This window comes from Rhamphochromis sp. 'chilingali', assembly GCF_963969265.1.
Source record: "Rhamphochromis sp. 'chilingali' genome assembly, chromosome: 3".
Classification (NCBI taxonomy): Eukaryota; Metazoa; Chordata; class Actinopteri; order Cichliformes; family Cichlidae; genus Rhamphochromis; species Rhamphochromis sp. 'chilingali'.
Genome location: NC_137931.1, coordinates 23,849,756 through 23,873,751, shown reverse-complemented (window position 1 = coordinate 23,873,751; position 23,996 = coordinate 23,849,756). Strand labels below are relative to the sequence as shown.

The window sequence follows — 23,996 nt, the reverse complement described above, 5'->3', positions numbered from 1 at the left end:
CTAGATCACTTAAATTACACAATTGAAAGCATGAAAGCATATGTGTATTGTTTGTGTATTTATACACAAGCATTCATATATAGTCAAATAATTAAAAAAAAAAAAAAGTTCATTTACCTGTTACTACCACACACCAAATCCGGTCGTTGGTACTTGCTGGCTTGTGTAGCGACTACGTAACAAAAGCTCAACACTGCCCATCCTGGAGCACTTCTGTTGTCTTTTGTACGTGTTTTGAGTTTTTATGTGCTTCGGAGTTTGTACGTGTTTACGTGTTTTGGAGTTTGTACGTGCTTCAGGGTTCGTACGTGCTTCAGGGTTCGTACGTGATTTGAAGTTTGTATGTGCTTTGTCTGTAGAGGCCACCGTAAATATACTTTTATTTATTCACTCCACATAAAATGTAATAAATAAATCATATAATACAAAAATCAACTATTCACATTTCAACTTTTAACTATTTAAATTTTCAGCTTTTTCCTTTTACAAATTTAAAGTGAAACAACACAAAACACTGCAAACCACAACACAATTAAATATAAATTAAAATATGAAAACAAAAAGAAGATGCATATTCTCTGTCATATGGACCTGCATGAATAAACTTTCTGAATCCTTTATCATCTGCAACTGAAAATAGTTGTGGATGATTACTATACCTTTCTAATGTGACCTTGTTGTCCCTGGCTCTCTTTCTCTCCCTCCTGCTCTGTTCCTGTGCTACTGAGTGTAACTACCGTCCCTCCCCCCCTCTTCCCAGCATAAAGCACAAGGCTCACATGCTGAATGAAGCGGAAAAAAGTGCGAGAGAGAGGGTGAGAGAAAAACAAAAACAAAAAAACACAGCTGGCGATTAGTGATGTGCGATGCCACTGATTTCCTTTCCGATCCGATACCAAGTAATATTCAGGGTGGTATCGACGATACTGATCCAATACGATACTTTGTACAAAAACGTATTTTATTTATTGTATCTCAAATTATAGCGTCATAATGATTACAGGACATCAGATTACTTGTTCTTATCACTTAATAATGCAGAGTTCATCATATAGAAATAAAAAACCTCAAGTCTATTTGAACACCTTGCCTGCCTGCAGCACTAAAGGACTCCATGACAAACGTCTGTCTCGCCCTAGCAGCACCTGTCCCTCTCCTCCTCTTCAGTTCATCTCAACATACGCGCCTCATATTCTGTGATATGATTTACTCTGAGGTGTTTGACAAGGTTAGTGATGTTGCCACAACCATACATGCCAACCCTGCTGATTTTTCCGGGAGAATCCCGGAGCCACCATTCTCCCGAATTTCCACCTGGACAACAAAATTGAAAAACCATATCTCAGAATTCATAGCCGAGCCAATTCCAGTTTCCAACAATGGCGGCAGCTACTTAGTTTTAATATTACTCTTATTTCTCTTTCTGGGTCTTTCCACTGTGTTGCTGTTAATGATAAACTACAAATTAACCCTAAATTACTAAAAATATCGATATTTTAATGTGAGGATCAATTCTAGAACATAAATGACTGGTATCGGAGGAATTGATATTTCAGGATCGATCCACACATCACTACTGGCGATAAGGAGCCGGCTCGCGTCGTTCATGTCAAAGAGTCGGCTCTAAGAGCCATTTCGTTCGCGACCGACCCATCACTAGAAGACAAAAGTTAGCGGTCTCATTCTGCTGGTGTTTTTATGGTAGGGTGACCATATTTTGATTTCCAAAAAAGAGGACACTTGGCCCAGTCATGAATAATTTTAATAATACCGTTTGCTTAAAGAAAACGTGAACATATTTAAATGATGTCTTCTCGGTGCGGTTAATGAATGGTGAAATAAAAAATGTCATACAGGCTTTTACAAGTCAACAAGTGCAAAAAGAAGAGGACAGTTGGTAAGCCCTATTTTATGGACTAAACAAATCGTTTGTATTTGTGATATTAACGTAGTTTAAAGCAAATTCCCGCTTTATTTGGACTCAATCATAAGCGAGACCCACCTCACATAACAACCATACTTCTCAGGCGTTCACATTTAAAGGCACCCGTGAAACGAACCGAGTGATGCTGGATCTTATTGATTTATTGCAAAAGGAATCTGGAAGTAAAAGTTATCAGACCTTGTTTCAGTTTTTAAAAGAGGGGAAATTGTTTGAAAGTATTTGGGGGGTTGTTTGTTTTGAGCGACGTTCCAGCCCACACTCCATACCAGTTGGTGGCGGTAATGCACCTTTCAGTTGTTTGCCAACCGCCAATAAAAATGTAGAAGAAGAAGACGACGCGGTGACCCATCTAGTGTCGCTCAAACGATCTTTTCTCTTTTCGTCTTTTTCCTGTGAAGTTGTACTTTGATTCGAATATGTTGGCGAACAGAATAATCGGAACTTGTGTTTTCGGACTGAGAAATGTGTCTGGAGGAGGACGGCCGCTCGCTGCAGTTTCTGCGAGGTAAAAATGCGCAGTTAAAGCTGTTTCTGGTGAGCTGGAGCCGCATCTGTCGATATCAGCGCAAAGAAATGCATTCAAAGCTGTGAGCGGAACATTTACGCTTTTTTAGGAAATAGTTTTACTTTGCATGATATTAGTAATATTTTTTATATTTCACTGTAGAAGTCGCGGAGCATTTTTATAGTACAGAAGAAGGTCGGACTGTATGATGTGTGTGTGCGGTTACCTTTGACACACTTTATTGTGACCTATTGTTTACATGGAGACCTTTAATGTGAAAATCGAAACCAGAATCTCAAAATTTAGTGAACGTTTTAAAATTACAGCAGTCTAAAACTGAAGATACACGAGTTTGGCCATTTTTATCTAAATAAAACATGTTATGGTTGAGAGTTGTTGTTGTTTAAATCGTATTGAAGTCTCCACACATTGAAGTGTGCCTAAAGGTAGTTTGAAAGCTTCCCATATTAAATAAACTGTCTGTGTGCTGAAGAGATGTCAACTGAAGCTGATCTGACAAGGCTGTACATCCATGTAATTCCATGTAAAGTTGGTGTAACCTTTATTTAAGGCGTCATTAAGAAATCATTCTTATTTACAGTGGCAACGAGGGAAGAAAAGCAAAGCAGAGGTAGTTAAAGTGGGTTGTAGATTGTAGTCAACGGAGTTTGTTTTCTTACCTCTTCCAATTCAAGTCACTATAAGACAATAGGGGTGGGTGGGATCGATACTGTGTAGTATCGTGATATTTTGTTTGCTAATAATGTATCAATACAGGGACAGCAGAAATCGATATTTTGTTACAAAAAAAGTTTTTGTGGACTGGAACTCTGACTTCAGAGCATGTTGATCAGCTCCTTTTTCTGAGCAAGAATCCTGACACTGTCCAAATGTGTTTAACTTTTTTTTTGGCAGCAATAAACATGACAGTTTACTTATTTTAATTTAAGACATGTTTTATTTTAATTAAGTTTAAAACTTTTTTATTTAATGTAAAATTATATTTTGTTTTAATTTACTTTCAAATTCTTCAGTTGCTGAATGGGCTGCATAGTTTTTATAAATAGCTATACTTGTACCAGATGGTTGCATTCAGTTCAGTTGGACTAGACTGTAATACAAACCGTTCAGTTTGTCAACAATAAAACTGACTGAAATGAGAGAAAGACTGAGTGCGAGACTTTGATATTAGATAAAATGAATATTGATAAAGTTTACCTTTATGTACAGAATCTGAATATCGCAAAATATTTTAAAAAATTGCAATAATATCATATCGTGCGTTAAGTATCGTGATAATATCGTATCGTGGGATGTATGGTGATTCCCACCTCTATAAGACAACCATATTGTAGTAAGCTAAGCGCTCATTTTTGTGCACTCTATATTTTTAAATATTTGAATAATGTTAACACTTAGCAATTGATTTGCATCAATTAATTATTTTGCAGGATTTCACATTTTTTACCCACGAGTCACCTCAAAAACTGACCGCTGAGTGAGTTAATTTGTCATGGAGCTCCCAGGTCAGGCACTTGCTGGCTGTATAGTGACGGATGGTTGAATTTCTGTCCCCACAGATTTCAGCACAATAAGTCTGAGGAGTTCAGGCAGCCCGCATCCTCAGGCCGACCTGAGACCTCTAGCGCCAAATCCCTGATGGACATCGGGACCCGTCGGATCTTCAATGAGGACCATGACCTCTTCAGACAAAATGTGCGGCGCTTCTTCCAAGAGGAAGTAGTGCCTTACCACAAAGAGTAGGTGGAAGTTTGATGACCTACCAAGAATTATTAAAATAAGCCTTTAATAGCTTTACTTCAACTGTTTTTTGTTGCAGGTGGGAGAAGGCAGGTCAGGTGAGCAGGGAGGTGTGGGAAAAGGCTGGTGAGCAAGGTCTGCTGGGAGTAATGACAGCAGAAGAGCATGGTGGCATAGGAGGAGACCTGTTTTCTGCAGCTGTCACATGGGAGGAGCAGTGAGTTGTCCTTCAAACCACCGTTCTATATCTGAAGCTATTCACCGACATTCAGAGAGACTGAAATATTTTAGCAATGAGTTCCAGCTGAGATGTGATTTTAAAAACACAAGAAAGAGAATTAAGCTTTTTCCAAGTGAGGACATGTGATCGATCCATTGCTGCAGTTGTTTTTTTTTTTTATCCAGGTATGATTTTACCACTTCAGAAAGCTTGGAGAACTGTTGCTCAATACCATTTTAAAAAAACAATCACAAGAAAGTAGCTTTAGTGATGATGACCAGTGTATTTGCCAGATCTTATAGTCAGCTATCTCTTCATCCTTCATCTCATCTCTGCTGTCTGCACCACTACAGAATGTATTGCAACTGCACAGGCCCAGGTTTTGCGCTGCACTCTGACATCGTCATGCCCTACATCGTCAACTACGGCAGCAAGGAACAGATCAAACACTTCATCCCAAAGATGACCGCTGGGAAATGTATCGCTGCCATCGCCATGACTGAGCCAGGAGCAGGCAGGTCAGGACTCAATCACAGATTGTAACATCAAGAAATCAGCACACATAATGTCAGGTAGCTTCAGCGACTCAGCTCCTCTATTTTTTTCCAGTGACCTTCAGGGTGTGAGGACGTATGCCAAGAAGGATGGCAGTGACTGGATCCTCAACGGCAACAAGGTACTGAGTCAAGACTTCAAAAGTATCCACTCAATTACATTTAAAGTCCAGTATAGATATTACTCCATCTGACCTCTTCAGGTATTTATTACAAATGGTTGGATGGCAGATCTGGTGGTGGTAGTGACCGTGACCAACCGAGAGGCGAAGACGGCAGCACACGGGATCAGTCTGTTCCTGGTGGAGGAGGGCATGAAGGGCTTTCACAAAGGGCGGAAGCTGGAGAAGATTGGCCTGAAAGCCCAGGTACCAGGGTCATGGAAATATATGAAGTGCCCCTACATCATTTTTTGTGGTCTACAAGTGTAGGTTTAACTGGTTCAGTGTTTCAAAATCAAAAAGAAGTATCTGTCTGAAACAGCTTTTGTGTCTGTGGGACGATCAGACTGCTCTGATTGTTCAGCTGAAGAAACAAAGGCAATTTTGATTGCACATATAACTCTCTTAGCACTTTAAATTTCAAACCTTTACTGTAAATTACAGTTTATACAAATGCATGAGGCTAAAAAGTGACAACAGAACTTTGTCATTTGTGCTACTAAGGATTTATACTTCATTACATCCTCTCACTTGTGTTTCTGCTTCTTTCAAAGGACACAGCTGAGTTATTCTTCGAGGATGTGCGCCTCCCAGCTGATGCCCTCTTAGGAGAACTCAACAAAGGTTTCTATTACCTGATGAATGAACTCCCTCAGGTGAACACAACATTTATGGCATGTTCATATCAGAAACATTTAATGCCTCCACTGAAGGAGTAACTCTCCGTACCTTGAACCTGGGTGGAGATCCAGTCTGGCTGCACCCATATTTTTACAAAATGAAATGCCTAAAACATCTTTATATTCATAACTTGAACCTACAGACATGTATCTTTGGATTTTTAGCCTCATCGTCTTTGTACTTTGGCACTCCTAAATATGTTTTATCACGTGCTTGTACACATCATCTGCATATAACGTCTCACATGGGTTCATTTGACGTCAAACAACCTTTTCCCTTCTCTAGGAGCGTCTGCTGATTGCTGACATGGCCATAGCGAGCTGTGAGTTCATGTTTGAGGAAACCAGAAATTATGTAATGCAGCGGAAGGCTTTCAGCAAAACAGTCGCTCACCTTCAGGTCTTTATAGTAATTCTTTTGGTGAATATTTTTAGGATATTTCATGTAAGGATATAGTCTGTCCTGATGAGTTCCTATTAAAAGAGGACCAGTTTATCAAATCATCCTCCCAGTCATCATACTATCTGTTTTTTGTCTTTGCGCTCCACAGACTGTGCAGCACAAGCTAGCAGAGCTAAAGACCGAGATCTGTGTGGTTCGAGCCTTCCTGGATAGCTGCCTTCAGCTCCATGCTGAGAAAAGCCTGGATCCTGCCACGGCCTCCATGGCCAAGTATTGGTGAGTTTTTGGAGTTTACCACCTCATGATCTAAAGGCTAAGCTGTGTTGTTGTCACGCGCTGATGTACTTCATCTTATCTGAAGGGCGTCTGACCTCCAGAACAGAGTGGCCACTCAGTGCCTGCAGCTCCACGGAGGCTGGGGGTACATGTGGGAATACCCCATCGCCAAGTTAGTATCACGTAAACATTGCAACAGAGAGCTTTGATTGTTTTGGTTTTTTTTCCAGCTCATCAACATGTTTGCGTTTTCAGGGCATTTGTGGACTCACGAGTTCAGCCTATCTACGGAGGAACCAACGAGATCATGAAGGAGCTCATCGCCCGTACCATCGTCAGCCAGAAGTGAAACTGGGTTGTCGTTTTTTGTAACCTTTTTTTTTTTTTTTTTTTTTTAAAAAACAAAACCCACAAAACTGTCAATAAAGATCTCCAGTTTAGTTTTTTTTTCTGTAGGTATTACACTCATATCGTTACGTGAATTATTTCGGCTGTGATAGCCGTGCAGTGGAAGTGTGAATGTGAACACCAGTACGTCCACTGGTTTAATTATACTTGAAATTTTCAGATCGATAAAGGGAATAAAAGAACACTGTTTGCTCTTTGCTCTAATTCTGTAAATGTTCAACCACTGTATTCCCCTTTATGCCCCTTTTAAAGAGAAGTTTTGAGCAGCAGGTGGGCGGAGCTTCTGCACTCACACGACTGTATATGTAATATTAAGGATGGACATACACTGACCTCATGAGTTGAATCTTTGGACATAATAATAATAATTTTAGCATTCAGCATTGCTACAGTACACATATGACAGGAAATACAGAGAATTTTCTTTAAGTTTGTCAGCAATGCCTTGTTTTAGCATTGATAATGTGGCCAGTCTGCATCAGATTAAAGATATCTGACATAATTTCCCTTATAGGAGGTTTTCTTTTTCAAAATCAGTGTTTTTTAATATGCACTTAAATGCCTGCTTTCATAATCTGCCACTCTTAGTTAATTTACAAGCGGCATGAACAATGTTTAACACTAGACACTTGTTGTAAATTGATTTATTTGCCATTCAAAGTGCATGAAGCACTAACTTTGTGCCAGTGGTTCTCAGCTCTTGTTTGTGAGTGTCATGAATGTAATTAAATAAATGACATGGAGTGTGACTGAGAAGGGAGACTCCTCTAAATGCCAATTTTAGATTCTGTACATGGAAAATCCCCCAGATTTTTGGAAAAAGTCCTAGCTTTTTTAACATTTTTGAGCCCTCGTAACTTCTTAAAAATAGGATATATCTTTTTGAAATTTTCAGGCCTGAAAATATATTTCAGGTCTTAAAAGCTACAATCAAGACAAAATTTTCACATGTTCCAAGTTTAAGAATTCAAGACTGGCAGGTCAGGTAAGCAGGGAGGTGTTTTACCTCTCGAAGATCCTCTGAAGTTTCAGAAACATCTTTCGGATACGGTTCCCTGATGTGTTAGCTTCAGGGAACATCTAGTGACAGCTTATTGAAAGTTATGTCACTCTGCAAGTCTCTCTACATACAGCACAGACTGTAGCAGGTTTAAGATCAATGGGGTGGAACTGTCTGCATCATTACATAAACATGAATTATGAATTACTGGCAAGTGTTAATTATAATTAACTCAGATTTGTGCATACTTGCATTCTTAATTCATCAGTTATGGGTTGTTTTAGTTAAACATCAAAATAAAGATGTCTGCTTTAAGTGCCACACTGATTTATGCTGCATATACTATGCTTAATAATATGGCAGCGTCAGCATCTTCAGTGCATTGACTTACTTCCATCAGTAGGTGGCAGTAAAGGACTGCTCAAACCTGGAGGAGCCCATGACAGTGCAGTGGAAAAAAGCAGGCTGTTGAATTAGACCTGATGATTCAAAGCATCCCTTCAAAGTTTGAAGCTCGGTTTTTTTGCACCTTAGGCTTGCTGGTGACCACGTTTTCTGCACATTTATTCAGAATTTTGGAGCATCAGTGTTTCAGAGCTTGTGTATATTTGTAAATATGGAGTCATGTCATTGTCTGTGACCATCACGCCTCACCTCGAGGGCACTGTGAGAGTATCTGCTGTTGACTAGAGGTGGCTCAAATTGATCCAAATATATGGGTAATGCTGTACCAATAATTGGTATCGCTGGATACTTTGTTTCTGTCCTCCAAGTTCAATATGTATCCTGCTTAATTGTTCTAAATAAGTTATTGTTTTTGAAAACTAAAAAATAGACCTCAAACATTCATTATGAAAGATGTCCCCACCTTTTTGTGTTAACTGTCAGTCAGTCTGTTTTTTTTACTGTTTCGTTTAAAGCCTGTAACGCATTTAAACAGTAGAGGTTGACCCAAAGTTCTTTATAGCCAGGCACATTTAGGTTCCAGGTCTAAAATAGATGTTTCGATTACGTTAAACGCTGATTATTCGTCAGATAAATCGTGGGCTTTATGAGATCAACATAAGCTGCCTTTGTAAGTTGAGCCTATTGGTATCTGTATTAGTATAGCAATACTACTGCACAGCTCTCGTGTTCACTGGTCCATCTCCTCTGCCTCCTTCCCATTTCCCCCCATAGCCCCACTCGTCTAACCCCCGCCTCTCCTTTTTCTTCTCCATCTTCCCTCAGCAACAGCCACACCCCGGTGCTTCAGCTCCGCGCTCACATCCACTGCAGACAGAGAGCTGACCCCTTTGCATCAAATCACTCAAAGCCCTTTAGCAATGACCTGACATCAAACCTTTATACCTATATGTGCGTGTGTCAGTATTTACAGGAGCTGCGTTGTGTTTTCTTTATTTTTGTGTTTTTACACTACAAAGATGTTGCACAGATTCTACATCATCGCATACTGAAGCCACATAATCCTCCTTGCGCGCAGACTTCTGCATTTACGGTAGCTTCATTTGCAACGGGGAGGGGCCACAGGGCCCCATACCGCTCTCATTGTCACCACAGCTCTCTTCCTATCCAAGGGCATTAGTGCCGCTCAGCAGCCTGAACCTCCAGGTAAGACCCAAATCGCTTTGCTTCGTCATGTGCGGGGAAATTAGACTTTACGATGGCGCAAAGCAGCGCGGATGCGCAAATTTAAGATGTAGGATTGCGACACCGGCTGCTGGGAAAGTTTGACAAAAAGTCAGAGTCATGCACATCAATGTCGCTGTCCACTAATCCTCTGCTGCTGTGTGTGGTTATGGTGTTAATTATGGTTATGTGCGTGATTCTTAGAGAGAATGGGGGATATCTGCGAGTGTGGCGGATTGAAATGCGTGCCTTTTAAAGTCGCTTTTCAGTGGAGACTTGTATTTAAAATGCTGTTAGGCAGATGTGTTAACCTGGGTATTAATTTGCGGCATTTGTCACCGTCTCGCTGCGTCCCTGCGAGGCTCTCTGCGCTGCTGCATCCTGCGCCTTTTGTTCTGGTCCACGCCTGCATGGTGCTGAAACCGGCGCCGCTCGCAGCCATCCACTGCAGGAAAGGATCCCCCTATTTCTGCAGTGGATATTTAAAAGGAAAACTGTAAATATAAGTGCAATATAATTGTGGATTATTATAGTTATCCCCATCTCTCCCCCCCCCCCCCCCCCCCCCCCCCCCCCTTTTCGGGCTATTACCGATTTGTCAATGCGTTATGATGGGAGTAGCCCAGCGTCTACTTGGCATTATAGGCACCACCACCACCTCTCACCAGCAAAATGTAGTTTGAAGGAAGCCTTTTATGTGACTCAAATTAATAACAATGTCCTTGTTATGACAGCTGAAAGCCAAAACCATATTCTGGGATCTTCCCTGACGGACTCTAATATCGTTTTACAGCCTTAAATATATGTGCTCAGTCACAGATAGTGATCTGAAAATCTGCAGGCTAAAAGGGTCTGTTTCAGTTCTGCATCCTTTCAGCATCTCCCGAGCCTCAGTGCAGTGAGGAGAAGCAGGAACTCTGTAGAATTTTAAGTGTGAAAACAGTCTTTTATGGAAAGGAATTCAAGAGTTTGTGTGTTTGGACATTCCAGTTCCTGCCTCAGAAGATCCTGGCTGTAGACGAGATGTAGAGGGAAATCAGTGCCTTGGCATGTTGGGGATGTCCAAGCTTGGTAACCTGAGATCCCCCCAAAGTTCAGCTTAATGCATTGTGGTTGCTTGTTCAGTCAGATTCGATTTGATCACGAAAAGTGGAATTTGTTTTACCAGCAGTAATGAGCCAGAGGAACGTAGTAGAAATGGACTGATTGTTTTCACGAGAGTTTTTCCTAAAGCCCCGTGTAATTCAGGTTCACATTAATGGCAGATTCAGATAAACATGCAAAACATATTTGCCTGTTTGACACAGAATAGGTGTTTCTTGGCTCAGGCCGAATGAAGGTTGACAAAGTGCATTAGCACAGCAGGTGAGATGTGAATCAAGTTTCGCCTGCTTCTCCTGTAAGGACAAGCCTCTGTCAGACCAGATTGGGCTGAGTCTAATCACTGACAGAAATGACCTTAATCAGGGCACGACAGGTTGGGGTTTTGTGTGTGTGCTCACTCTTAACGTCTTTAAATTTCAGTTGTAGTGTGTGTGTGTGTGTGTGTGTGTGTGTGTGTGTGTGTGTGTGTGTGTGTAAGCCATATCTAGCCATTTCTTGCTCATATAACCACCAGGAAACCTGAGCCGCCTCCCTGCACCACTTTGGGTGACCTTAAGTAAATCTCCCATCGTTGATTCTGGTTAGGTCCTGGAACCACAGACCTGTCATCCACTCCACTGGAATTTAGACACATCATCTTCGTTGGCCCTTCCTGATGACAAGCGATTGCATTAGAGTTGTGTCTGGAATCACGATCAGTCTCTGATATTGCTCATTATTCAAGAATTTATGTGCATTCTAGCTTGTTGGTGAAGTAGATTACTGCAGTACACCTCAGTGCCTCAGACACAGGTGTTTAAGGTCTCAGGACATATCTGTTGCTCCCGTCTGAGGCTCCTTTTGTTCCACAGGTGTCTAATGGGAGATGGCTGAGCTGTGCTTTAGTACGTGATTAAGTCTCAACTGTGAGAGGGACCTAATCTAATTCGCCTACGTCAGAAGAACCAAACGGCCCACTGACCTGCATATCAAGTGCACACACACTTGATATGCAGCTTCTTGACATACTCAAGTGATAGAAAAGATCATAGAAATGAGACAAAAATATTTAATTTATTCCCCATATCTGGGAATTTATTTTTTACAGCAAGTGGAAAAATGGTAATAATAATAATAGTATTGTATACTTTAATATAATGTAAATGATTATAGTAAAGTGTAAGTTCAGCCACATTTCCATGAAGTTTATAGTATTATTAAATCAAATCAAATTCAAATTTAAATTTTATTTGTCACGTACACAGTCATACACAGTACGATATGTAGTGAAATGCTTGGACAACTGCTCGTGACCTAAAGAAAACAAAAAAGGAAAAGGCTATGAATAAGATAGGAAATAAATATGAAAAATTAAAAAGGTTAAATTTAACTAGGAAGGAATAAAATATAAATTAAGGTTAAAAATGAAATAACTGTACAACACAAATTAGAATGAAGGGTAAATTTAACTGGGAAGAATAAGATAAAATATATAAATTAAAGTTGAAAATAAAATAACTGTACAACAAAATACACAATATAGAACTATATAAGAATGTATGAAGAAATATAAATAAATATATAGTCAAGTCAAGTCAAGTTTATTTATAGAGCACATTTAAAAACAACCAAGGCTGACCAAAGTGCTGTACAGTAAATACAGATAAAAATACAATAGAACACAATTTCGTAAAACACCTCGCTGATCAAATAAAAAATAAATAAACAAATAAATTAAACCTTTCTAAAAGCCAATGAAAAGAGGTGAGTTTTAAGAGCAGTTTTAAAAGTTTCTAGGCTTTTGGAGAATCTGACGTGAGGAGGTAAACTGTTCCACAGTCTGGGTGCAGCCACAGCAAACGCCCTCTCTCCCTTTGTCTTTAATTTATACCTGGGAACATCTAAAAGCATCAGATCGGCTGACCTCAAAGATCTCCTGGGGCGATAAGTACTAAGGAGTTCTGACAGGTAAGAAGGTGCAGTGCCATTTAAAACACAATACACAATACCAGCAGCTGTACAAGTATTAACTGGAAATGAAGAATATAATGTCCAGTGATGTGCAATCCACATTATGTCTTCTGCAGTGCAAATATGCTTAAAGTGATTTAAGTGATGAAGTGAAAACAATGTCCAGAAAGTCCAGTGTGTGTGTAAGAACCATATGTGTGGGTCAGTACTGTGTGGTGGTGTGATTGAGAGACCGTATCGCCTGCGGGAAGAAGCTCCTCCTCAGTCTCTCTGTGTTGGTCTTCAGGGAGCGGAATCGCTTTCCCGACCTCAACAGAGAGAACAGTCTGTTGTTGGGATGGCTGAGGTCCTTCATGATCTTCCTGGCCTTGGTCCAGCACCGCCTGCTGTAGATTGAGTGCAGGTCAGGGAGCTCGGAGCGGATGGTGCGCTCAGCTGACCGCACAACCCTCTGTAGAGCTCGTCTGTCCTGCATGGTGCTGTTCCCGAACCAGGTTAAGATGTTTCCCGTCAGGATGCTCTCTATGGTGCACGAGTAAAAGTTCCTGAGCACCTTGGAGGGCAGTTGGAAGCCTCTCAAGCGTCTGAGGTGGTAGAGACGCTGATGGGCCTTTTTCACCACGGTGTTGATGTGACAGGACCATGACAGGTCCTGCGTGATGTGAACTCTGAGGTATTTGAAGCTGTCCACTCTCTCCACTGGGCACTCGTTGATGACGGGGGTCTGGTAGTTCCTCTCCTGCTTAGTGCTGAAGTCCACTATCAGCTCCTTTGTCTTACTGACGTTTAGAAGGAGGTTGTTCCTCTGGCACCAGTTCTCCAGATTCCTAATCTCCTTCAGGTAGGCCGTCTCGTTGTTATCAGAGATCAGGCCCACCACGACGGTGTCGTCAGCAAACTTGATGATGGTGGTGGAGCTGGTAGTGGCCACACAGTCATATGTGTACAAAGAGTACAGCAGGGGGCTCAGAACACACCCCTGGGGGGCTCCAGTGCTGAGAGTGGTGGAGGCTGAGACATGTCCGCCCATCCTTACTGCCTGTGGTCTGCCAGTTAGGAAGTTGGAGATCCACTGACACATAGATGAGCTGAGTCCCAGATGCTCCAGCTTGGTGGTGAGTGTGGAGGGAATTATGGTATTAAATGCAGAGCTGTAGTCTATGAAGAGCATTTTAACATAATTCCCCCTTCTAGTGTCCAAGTGAGTGAGTGATGTGTGGAGGAGATGAGAGATGGCATCGTCTGTGGAACGATTTGGACGGTAAGCGAACTGTAGTGGGTCCAGTGTGTCTGGTAGTGAAGAAATGATGAAGTCTCTGACCAGGCGTTCAAAACACTTCATCACTACTGAGGTGAGGGCTACAGGGCGATAGTCATTGAGAGAAGCAGGGTGGGGTTTCTTCGGGACAGGAACAATGATGGACTCTTTGAAGCATGTGGGAATCACCGACTGAGATAAAGAGATGTTGAATATCTCAGTGAACACAGGAGCTAGCTGGTATGCGCAGTCTCTTAGGATACGACCTGGGATGCCGTCTGGTCCTGCTGCTTTCCTGGTGTTCACTCTTTTGAAGGCTCTCCTTACTTCATGCTCGGAGATGAAGAGAACGTTTCCGGTATTACTATTCATCATCACTGTGAACTCCATCTTTTTTCACTATACAAAGTCTTCCTGTCCAACGATACTTTGAATAGGCTGGGAGTCAATTGACTTTGCAACTTGTAGCCTTAAACTCCACATGATGATAGCTTCAGCTCTGCAGCCCTGTTGCTTCTTCTCTAGCATTAGCATCACGCATGTACGCAGTGCTGTCAACTGGCACAGCTGGCAAATATAAATTGTTTAAAAATCCAAAAGCAAGAAAAAAAGATTTGTAAAGTAGTAAAGTAATTAGTAATTAAGAATAATTGAGTAAGTGATTAAGGAAATGCTGAAAAAAGCAAGAAAAACACACGAAAGCTTCAACAGGCTGCCACTCAGCAGTGTGCCATGTTAATTAGGACCTACAAGTCTTTTGTTAGGCATGGATGAAGAGCATTGTGAACGTCATTCTTTTTTCAGTAATGAATGAACTTATCATTGACGTAGGCACTTGTCCACCAAGGCCGTTTCTAGTATCCCGCTCTTTAAAAGAAGATACAGCTGTCAGAGACACTTTGTATGCACAGGAAGCATGCTGTAACAACAGAGGACAGATGGATGTAGCGGGTACCTAGGCTGTGGGATAGGAGCAGAGGTGATCAGTCCTAGAAAAAGGCCTACAGCTTTTTGGATTCAACAATAATGCAGAATCTGCTGTCTAGTTGTAGTAGGAAGAGCTGGTAAAGTCTAAACTAGTGTGTGTTAATTGAGCTTAACCACACAGATTCTTCATCTTGTGACCTCCTTGTTACAAGGTAGTCTCTCTAATCACTCATCCACCCTGTTCGCCCTTCTACCCGGAGCTCCAACCATGGCTGGCTCACCGCTAGTTTCCCAAACGAGCCCTGACAGCCAGTGTCATATTTCATTCCTCACGGACGTTGCCCCTCAACAGAGAGGACACTCATGCAGGGCATTCTTACAGTCAGGGGCTGCTCCCCCAGATATTGGCATCTCTAATATTTGCTGCCGCTCTACCCTCTGATCTTGTGTTAGCTAATCTGTGAGGAGGACATAAGGACTGGGTAAAGAAAACAGAAAAAAACATTCTTCAGAATTTTTGAAAGACGAAGTATACAACCTGCCTACCAGGCCTGATCCTTGGTCATCCACTGTAAAAATGTCTTTTTTTGAGCAGTTTCTGTAGACAACAACACATTCCAGGCAAAAACTTGTTGCATGTTCCCAAAAAGCCGTCAAGGGACGTTTCTGTGTTTCTGTGTTAACAGGGTTATGACATTTAACCTGCTGTTTGTGGTTTTACACCCTTAATTGGCAAACAAAATTGCACACAACTGGCCTGCTGACATATTCTGGATGATGTTAGGTCAGCTATATGTAACCAGCTGAGTCCTGCCACTGTATTTTAGTAAAGTGCTAATATTTGGCTGGATTTTTATGGGTTTTGCAGTTTAAAAACAATATAATGTACTACTGTAATGAATTACATTTTTTATTGAAGCACAACAAAGAGCAAATGAGGAAAGTGATGCAAAACATTAATGAAGCTACATTGTACAACCCTTTAGATTAAACCTGGAGAATTCTACACGCAAATATTAGCCTTCAGATTGTAGTGGACTACAGTATTGCTGGAGAGATCGAAAAGCTGCTCGAGTCTTTGCTGGTTTCTTACATGTTTGAAGGTCTTTAAAAAGCATTGGCGGGATTTTGCCTTTCAATGTGAGGTTATTTTATGTCACTTCAAAACCAGAACTTATTTTAGGACTTAATGGTAGTCTGAACGATGCAGCTGGAGCAGCAGTGCTTACATGTGAGGCTGGTCTGATTTTTCGGACTGGGAACAAACCACTAATGAGCCTTAGCTTTTTACCGAATAGGCTGGGGACCTCTTGTTAGCCTAGCGTAGTAGCTAAGCTACTTAGTGCTGAGCCTTTATGATTTCCAGATGTGCAAGCTAAACAGCTCAATTGTTTTCTCCTCATCCTTTTGCAAACAGCCAACTGACTGCAGTTGGAGGCTAATACACTGAGTGAAGTGTGCTAGAGGACTGAATGAAGCTCATTGTTAGAGTATTGTTAGAACATACCAACTCTATTGGGTTTCTCGAGGTTTTTTGAACATGTTTTCTCTTTTGTGTTTTTTTTTCTTCTTTTTTAGTTCATCCATTAAGGGAAAAGATTAGATGGTAATGTAGTGGAAATAAAGTCCCCAAGGATTCGGGGTAAATTGCTTCTCTGGGTTTGAAGCTTCTTAAGTAAACCAGAACATCTCTTCACTGTGTTAGCGTGCACACGCTTGAGTGCGTCTGCTTGTCAGGGTCGTATTTTGGATGAATGGAAACCCCCTAGTTCATAGAAGCATCACACAGAGGAGCTCTGTGAAGCCAGTGTGAAACATAAAAACAGATGGAAGACATTATTACGGCGATAGCACATTTCGTTCCTTGTGAGTCTTGTTTTTAACTAGTCTGCTGGAACAAGGGGCAGCTGACTGCGTGTAGTGGACGTCCTGGCCAGCATCCAGGAAGGGGTTTTACTGTGACCGCTGCCGAATGTGTCTGAAGAGAGGCTTAAAAGCATATCTAACATCCTCTCTCTCACACATGCCACAGAGAGACGATGGAAAAATATGCAGGATGAAATCATCAGACTCTGCAAACCCACTTTGGCTTCACATAACTCAGTTTTACCCTAGAAGCAGGTATTTGAATTAATTAATTAATCAGCAATTTTAATAATTTGTTAATTGCTTTCACGCCAAATCAAAAGGACCCTCTGGTTCTTGTTCTTGAATATGAAGATTTGTTACTTTACTACATAATTTATGCCATTGGCAAGACAAAACAACTGGTTTTGTCTTTTTTATGTCTCATTTTAACGTCTTCTTTCACTGTTTTGACATTTTGGAGTACATAATTTAATGAATAATGCCTTACATGTCCGCCTCAGGATGCCTGGTAGCTACTTTGTAATTCTAATCACATTTTCCTTCTCTGTGTGTCAATTAATGCATTACAATAATACCTGAAAAGCTGATAATGCCAAAGAAATTGCACCATTATGGTCATTGGCTTTGTTAGATTTCCTATGTTTTCACATCTTTCATACATTTAAATGTCTGTGAAATGACAGCTCAACTCTAATGATTCAGAATAATAAGACACTCAAGTCAACCAAATATAATTTGACAAAACGTTTACTGGAACTGACGTTTTGTTTGTCGCTTGCAGCTGTTTGTAGGTGTCTCTAATCTCAGTTTATTGCATTCTTGGAATATCAGGTAGCAGCAGAAACCAAGAGTTTTGTTATTTTACACATTTAGCACAACATCATCAATGAATCATAACTGTTATTGTTATAATTCCCAACACAGAGACAGAATTCATAACAGGAACATTGTGCACATTTTTTAACGTTTCAGAAAAGTGAGGGGTCTTGAGTCGCAGTTTAGAGTTGCAGCTGTAATCGCAGCTGTAGCATTTTTAGTTAGTAAACATGTGATTGGTTTCCTCAGGTCAGAAATATTTTGGGGGGGTCTTTCACTATAGCTTATTTGGTTGAGCAGGTGAACCATATGCTGTAAGACCATTTCAGAAGTCCAGGTTTGGATCTGCCCAAGGCTTTTTGTTCTGTCTCTCCCTAACCTGCTCTCTCTCCAAGCTTTCTTAACCACTCCTTAGTGTCCTATCATAATAAAGGCTAAAAAGTGTTATGTACAGCAGCGGTCCCCAACCCCCGGGCCTCGGACCGGTGCCGGTCCGTGAGTCGTTTGGTACCGGGCTGCGAGAGTTGAGGCTCAGGTGTGAAATGTATGGTTTTCAGGGTTTTTATCAGTTTTCAGCGTTATTTTGTTATCGTTTTTATCGTTAACTCGGTTTTCCTGGGTCTTTTCACGTGTGTTATGAATAAATCTTCTTTGTTTTCGGTACCGGTACTAGTTTTATTTTGTTGTATTTATCCGCGATACCTTACAGGCCGGTCCGTGAAAATATTGTCGGGCATAAACCAGTCCGTGGCGCAATAACGGTTGGGGACCGCTGATGTACAGTTCATTATTGTCCTGGAAGTCTTGTACTACCTTAAGTCTTTCCCCCATAATGGCATTTGACAATCTCTCCTGTACCCTTAATGGCAAGTTTTGAGACCTCAGTAAAAATTAAAAGACGGGGTTTGACAACCATTAGATTCGTTTCCAAGGTAACTCCATAGGGAGAGACCGGCCTCAATAACTTCCTAGTCATTTTGTCCTATAAGCAGCCCTGAAATATGACAGATATTGGTCAGATCAGAAAAGTTGTTCAAGGTTACATGACTCCTGGAAGGCTTTAAAGGGGTATAGAGTTAATGCAGCCTTAGTTGTGTTTATTTGTTCTCCCCACCAAAGACAGGAATAACCTATTAGGAGGTCATGTAGGGGATCACTTAGGAAATGTCTCCAATAGCAGTCATTTACATATATTGTTTTTCCAATTGTAGACAAAGTCAAAATCAGTAACAGATAATGAAAGCATTAGAGCCACAATGACTAAATAAAGTAAAAATTTTCTGATGTTTGTAGGCAAGAAATTGACTATATATGACATGACAGATCAATTAATAGTGAAGCTGTAGGCTCTAGTGCAACACTTAGGCTACGTTCACACCCCAGGCGAAAGCGCATCAAATCTGACTTTTTTGACCCTATGCGACCCATATCCGATCATGGTATGACAGTGTGAACGGCACAAATCCGATATTTTCAAATCCGATCTGGGTCACTTTCGTATGTGGTACTGAATCCGATACATATCCGATGTTTTAGAAAGCGACTGCTGTTTGAACGGTCATGTCGCATTAAATCTGTCTTTTACGTCACTGACACAAGACAGAAGCCAATTATCAGCTCCGGAGAAGCGCCCGATACGACATCGCGAACGCTTCCTGGCCATCGGTGAAACTGCTGGGAAGACAACGTTGGAGAAACGTTAACATTTTATTTGTACTGCATAATCTGCAGATTCTGACAGAAATCTGTAACTATCCTTTGAAGCACCGCTCCTCTCTAAAACAGCAATAAGGATCATTATTAGGTTATCTACATTATTATGTAAATAACAAAATAACTTAAAGAAAAAATTGGGAAACGTAAAGTTTGAAGTCTTTATATTAAGGGCCATCAGTCAAACAATATTGTTTGCTCTGGGTCTAAACAGAGCGCGTTGTGTGTGAAGTCTTCTTTTGCGCATGCGGGCCGCTTTGAGCGTTCACACTAGAGCGTGTTTGCTGTCGCATTTTAGTTGTAGTGTGAACAAGCAGACGAAAAAATCGGATTTGATCAAAAAATCGGAATTGAGCATTAAGACCTGCAGTGTGAACGTAGCCTTATTCACATGTATCCTCCAACCTGGACTCTCTCTATTGATTTGAATTGTTGACAGGGGCCTATTGCTCCACTGGGACCATCAAGGCCCTTCCCACTCACCAGGGCAACCCCTGCCATGGAAACCAGCCCCTCAAAGGAATGACCCTCTTTGAGTGTGTAGCCCCTCTGTGCGTCTCTGCCTCGACTTGTAAAAAAAAAAGATACAGACAGAAGCCTAGAAAAAAGCCTTTCTGTCCTTTTTATCACAGCATAATGTTCCCTTTCCTCGCTGTTCCTTTCTTTTCCTCCACACACCTTCAACTGGATCTGGGAATCCGCTGATTGGTCTACAAGCAGTACCATCAATAAAATTAAGAATATCTGCTTGTTTGTTTGTTTTTTTGTATTGTAATTCCTCATAATTCCAGCTAATCTTGAACTTTGAATGGCCCAGCTGCATTGAGTTGTCCCCAAGGTGCCGTCTACTGAAGGTGGGATGGGGAGACTTCACTACTTCGGGTCACCTCATTAAATCAAACAACATAAATCTCTACAGAAAAAGGAGACTTAAGCTTTATTTAGGAGCGTCAACAGATGTTTGCGAATGCCCCCCCCTCGCGGGAAGGAGACTGTTGTTTTCCACCACAATGAGCTGGGTGACATTTTTTTTTCTTAAGGAGAGATTTGTATTCCTGGGTGCCATTGACTCAGTGTGCCTGCTGACAGTATCTGGTGATAAACGGGCAATAAACTGGAGAATCGGAGCCGCATGGTTTCACATGGCACGTCTGCAGTGCTTGAAACTTGTAGCTAAGAACATAGAATAAGAAGAAGGCAGAAGGTTTTGGGGAAATTCAGCATTTGTACATGATGCAACTGGCTGCAAAGGTTTTCCATATTTCCAATCCTTTTATTTATTATTTGAGTCATACTTATATAGTTTGCCTTCTACATCATATATAGCCCCTGTTTTCTTGTAAAACTTACATTCACTGTGTTTTTTTAAGGTTTTATAGCAAATCCATTCAGGTTCTGGGTCTATTGGGAGCAGCAAACCTGTCTTCTGTGTTTTACCTCTGCATCTAAACTGCCTGCCATTTTTTCAGGCAGAGGCCTGAGAGGTAGTATTTTACTATGTTACTGAAGCTTAGGGGGGAAATCCCGCTGTGCATGGAGTCGGTATAGATTGCACAATGTTTTTAGACATATCTGCTTTTCTTCTACCATTTCTTTTTGTTTCTGTTGTGCCAAAATGACTTTCAGTAGGCTTACCTTGCCGTGAAGCTTAAACGCTTTATTACAAATAGAGCTCATTGATGATACCAGCATGTTTTCCCTCAGACCAAGTCCAAACAGCACAGGCGTGAACTTCAAAAGCAGCTTTACGTGGGATGTGTCCTGATGTTATCTCTTTTTTTACCATGTCTACGGCAGCTTTGAGCTCGATCGCCATCTCTGGCTTTGTTTTTGTATTGCGCATCCTTCTGATTCTGCACCCAGAAATTGTTATAGGAAGCCCGCAGTAAAAATATTCTGAGGAAGACAACGTAATTAGCTGCTTCTCTGTGTAAATCCACCAGCTTTCCATCGGTTCCTTTGTCTGCGCACCACGGGTCTCCAATTATTGATTTTGTCCTTCCAGAGCTCGTCTTTTTCTCAGCTCACCTATCCCCTGCGGGGATGCAGGAGGAGGAGGAGTAGCGGTGTGGGTGGGGGACCCCTGTGGATCTTCATGCCCACATTCAGATGCTAATCCTCCGCCATCTGCTTTCTACCATGATGATGCCTTACTGTCCAAGAGAAAAACCACAAGCTTGATGTGTCCTCAGGGGCTGCCAGGCTGATTGCCTCCCTTTCACCCTAATCTAGGCGCAGCATTATAAACCCCCCACCCCCCACCCCGTTTCTCCCCACATGGGGATCATCTATAGAGATCCCTGTGTGCAGATTCTGTGCAGGGCCATTGGACCCTAGGATAAAAGACCTCATTTTCTGCGTTACCCCTGGTAAGTTCAATCAAAGAGCCTTCCAGCCTGATGAGTTAATCACCACCGGTGCGCCGTCGCGGCCCGCTTAGAGCTGCTGGTCTTTTAGCCGATCAAATGAAGCAGATGTGATTTACACGTAAGTTTAGAGCGCCTCAAGTTTAGCTCCCACTTGTTTGAGTGGGAACAGTTCTCCGGCTTGGTGCTGTGTGTGGGACTGTGCTTGGATTTTGCATCTCCAGGATGACATAATAGAGTGTATTTTGGCACTCGCGGCTGGAAGTTCCTCCTTGTGATTGTAGCCTGTGTTTAGAAGGCAATTCTGTGTTCAACATTATATGGCCATCTATTTTTGCATGAACCAACTCCCCATCCGGAACTAAGCCAAAACGCATTTGCTCAGAAGGCAGATAGTGAAACGACTTAGCCATGTTGTCCCACTGTAATGCACACTAACAATGGGTGGTGCAGTTCAATAAAAGCCGTTGAACCCCAGATAAAAATAAAAAATGTAAATAAGCGATGATTGAAAGCATTGCTGCCCTGATAACTGCTGTGATAAACGCCTCTGAAAGTACACACAGAGTACCCTGCCCCTCTCATGCCTCCCCCAGCCTGAGATCAGATGAAAACTGAACTAGCCAATACAAACAGGAAAGTAAACCCTTCAGATCGTTGACGCACAACGTCCTGGTTCCACCAGCCTTTATCTGTCGTATTCCCACCACAAATTCAGCACAGCTCTGTGCTTTTCAAACTGGGGGAGACGCGGAGTGCATTTTTACTTTATTTTAGCTCGTATGTTCTCAGGCCCAGCTATTTCCTGTGCTGGGTGGCATCCCATCAAAAGACATGTGAACCAGTTGTGCTGGGAACCACAAAGCTGGAGATACAAGACGCTTTAATCTGCATCCACATCTGTGTAATGAAAACACAACACCCGGTCTGGCTAATGCTGCCCTGCATCATTCTGTCTGCACGTGGCAGTGCTGATTGTGTGTGTGTGAATTCCAGCCACTGTGGGTGTGGGTATGCATATGTGTGTGTCTAGCTGTGCAAAGCCAAAGTGACACTCAGTCAGCTGAATTGGAGACGATGTCACTCTGCTGCAGAGCCGGTGATTGCGGCGCTCTGAATGCTGATGATGCACTGACACGAGTGCTCGGTGTCTCTTTCTGACAGATGGACTCACCTGCAGAAGATTGTATCATCACTTTTGTTGCAAATAAATAATAAATTAACTCAGCTGTTGCACAGCATTGTGTGCGACTCAGGAGTTCAAGCTTAGCGTGTGATTTCTGTCATGGTGTTACTGTTTCTTGTTGTTCTTATTCTTTATTTGGTACATACACTTAAATTGAAACTCATTTAGATCATTTTTAAACAAAAAATAGGAAATCACCATTTTGAATGAAAATATTTGATGATGAAATATTTTAAATATAACTATAGACTATTGGCTTAATAATTCTAGTCTTCAGTTGGGAGACCTATATGCATGTACAGATATCACCTATATGCATATTTAGGGGGGGGTTCACACCTGTGACATTTAGTCAGTTTAAATTGTGTGCGGTTCAAGTCCAACCCAACACCTGGTGTAAGTTGCAAGTTTGAGCTAACGTATCCTTTGCATTCTGGGATCCAACAAGGCACCATAGATGTTCAAGGGTAAGCATGGGTTAGCAACTATCTGAGAAATCTAAATTCTCCATGTTCTCAAAATATTTATATAAAAGTATTTAATTGTGCTCCTTCCTCAAACATCTGGTCAGTAAACAGACAGAACATACTGTTTCGATTGGAGTTCGCTTGGATTTTACTGTGTGAAAAGAAACAAAACAGCAGGAAAGTCTACAAGTTTGCAAACTTGTCAACTGACTTCAACCGAAGTAAACGAACAATAGGTGTGGTAAATAAATTGTATTGTTACTGTAGTTTGTGTTCAGTTGTGTTTAAAACAGAAGCATCGTTGACAACTGGTAAATCTTTACCTCGCAGTTGTTTTCATGATATTTTCATTTCTTTTTTGTTATCGGATTTCTTGGGAATGACTCAGGCCTTTTCATTATGACCTTGGCTATAAGCGAGAATTCAAAAGTACTGGGTTAATAGTATCAGCTTCCTTCAAAAAGATAAAGCACCATCATTTTAACACCGTCTGTAAGTTCATAGAGTACCAAGCTTTTATTTCCCAACACATCACCTCTCTGTCAATAAGAGCACCACCGCCGTCCTTGGGTCTTCCTTATTCATTTGACTTTGTTCCCCAATGGAGCCGTAGCCATAGTGACTCATCTCAGTGTCATGGAAACAAAGTACTATCTTTGCAGTAATAACGGCAGCCTCCTGAACCCCACACAAACACGGAGCCCACACAGCGTCCCCAGCTGTGCACAAGAATAATGTCTAGATTAAACTGTGGAGCCTTTGCTTGAATCAAATTTAGTACCATAACCTATTGTCTGA

The 23,996-nt window shown here is 41.5% G+C and overlaps 2 protein-coding genes across 2 annotated transcripts in view; both read left to right on the top strand.

The window, feature by feature from the left end:
* The first annotated feature begins 2,271 nt into the window (after positions 1 to 2,271).
* Positions 2,272 to 6,897, top strand: acadl (acyl-CoA dehydrogenase long chain). Its single transcript, XM_080877220.1, has 11 exons — positions 2,272 to 2,450; positions 4,031 to 4,210; positions 4,291 to 4,428; positions 4,785 to 4,949; positions 5,041 to 5,107; positions 5,189 to 5,353; positions 5,701 to 5,802; positions 6,113 to 6,226; positions 6,378 to 6,505; positions 6,591 to 6,677; positions 6,761 to 6,897. Exons 1-11 carry the CDS (start codon positions 2,362 to 2,364, stop codon positions 6,852 to 6,854), a joined length of 1,329 nt encoding a protein of 442 aa, XP_080733346.1. The 5' UTR covers positions 2,272 to 2,361; the 3' UTR covers positions 6,855 to 6,897.
* Positions 6,898 to 9,449: 2,552 nt separating this feature from the next.
* Positions 9,450 to 23,996, top strand: part of LOC308394426 (uncharacterized protein) — an 80,533-nt gene continuing 65,986 nt past the window's right edge. Inside the window, exon 1 of the mRNA XM_080878756.1 lies at positions 9,450 to 9,524. The gene's annotated coding sequence lies outside the window, so the exon portion shown is untranslated. The remainder of the gene's footprint in view (positions 9,525 to 23,996) is intronic.

Excerpts from the sequence above, each read along its gene's own strand:
- acadl (XM_080877220.1), top strand. The coding sequence starts at position 2,362 with ATGTTGGCGAACAGAATAATCGGAACTTGTGTTTTCGGACTGAGAAAT. Across the intron at positions 4,950-5,040 it reads ACTGAGCCAGGAGCAGGCAG|TGACCTTCAGGGTGTGAGGA; the intron begins GTCAGGACTCAA and ends ATTTTTTTCCAG. Across the intron at positions 6,506-6,590 it reads GCCTCCATGGCCAAGTATTG|GGCGTCTGACCTCCAGAACA; the intron begins GTGAGTTTTTGG and ends TCTTATCTGAAG.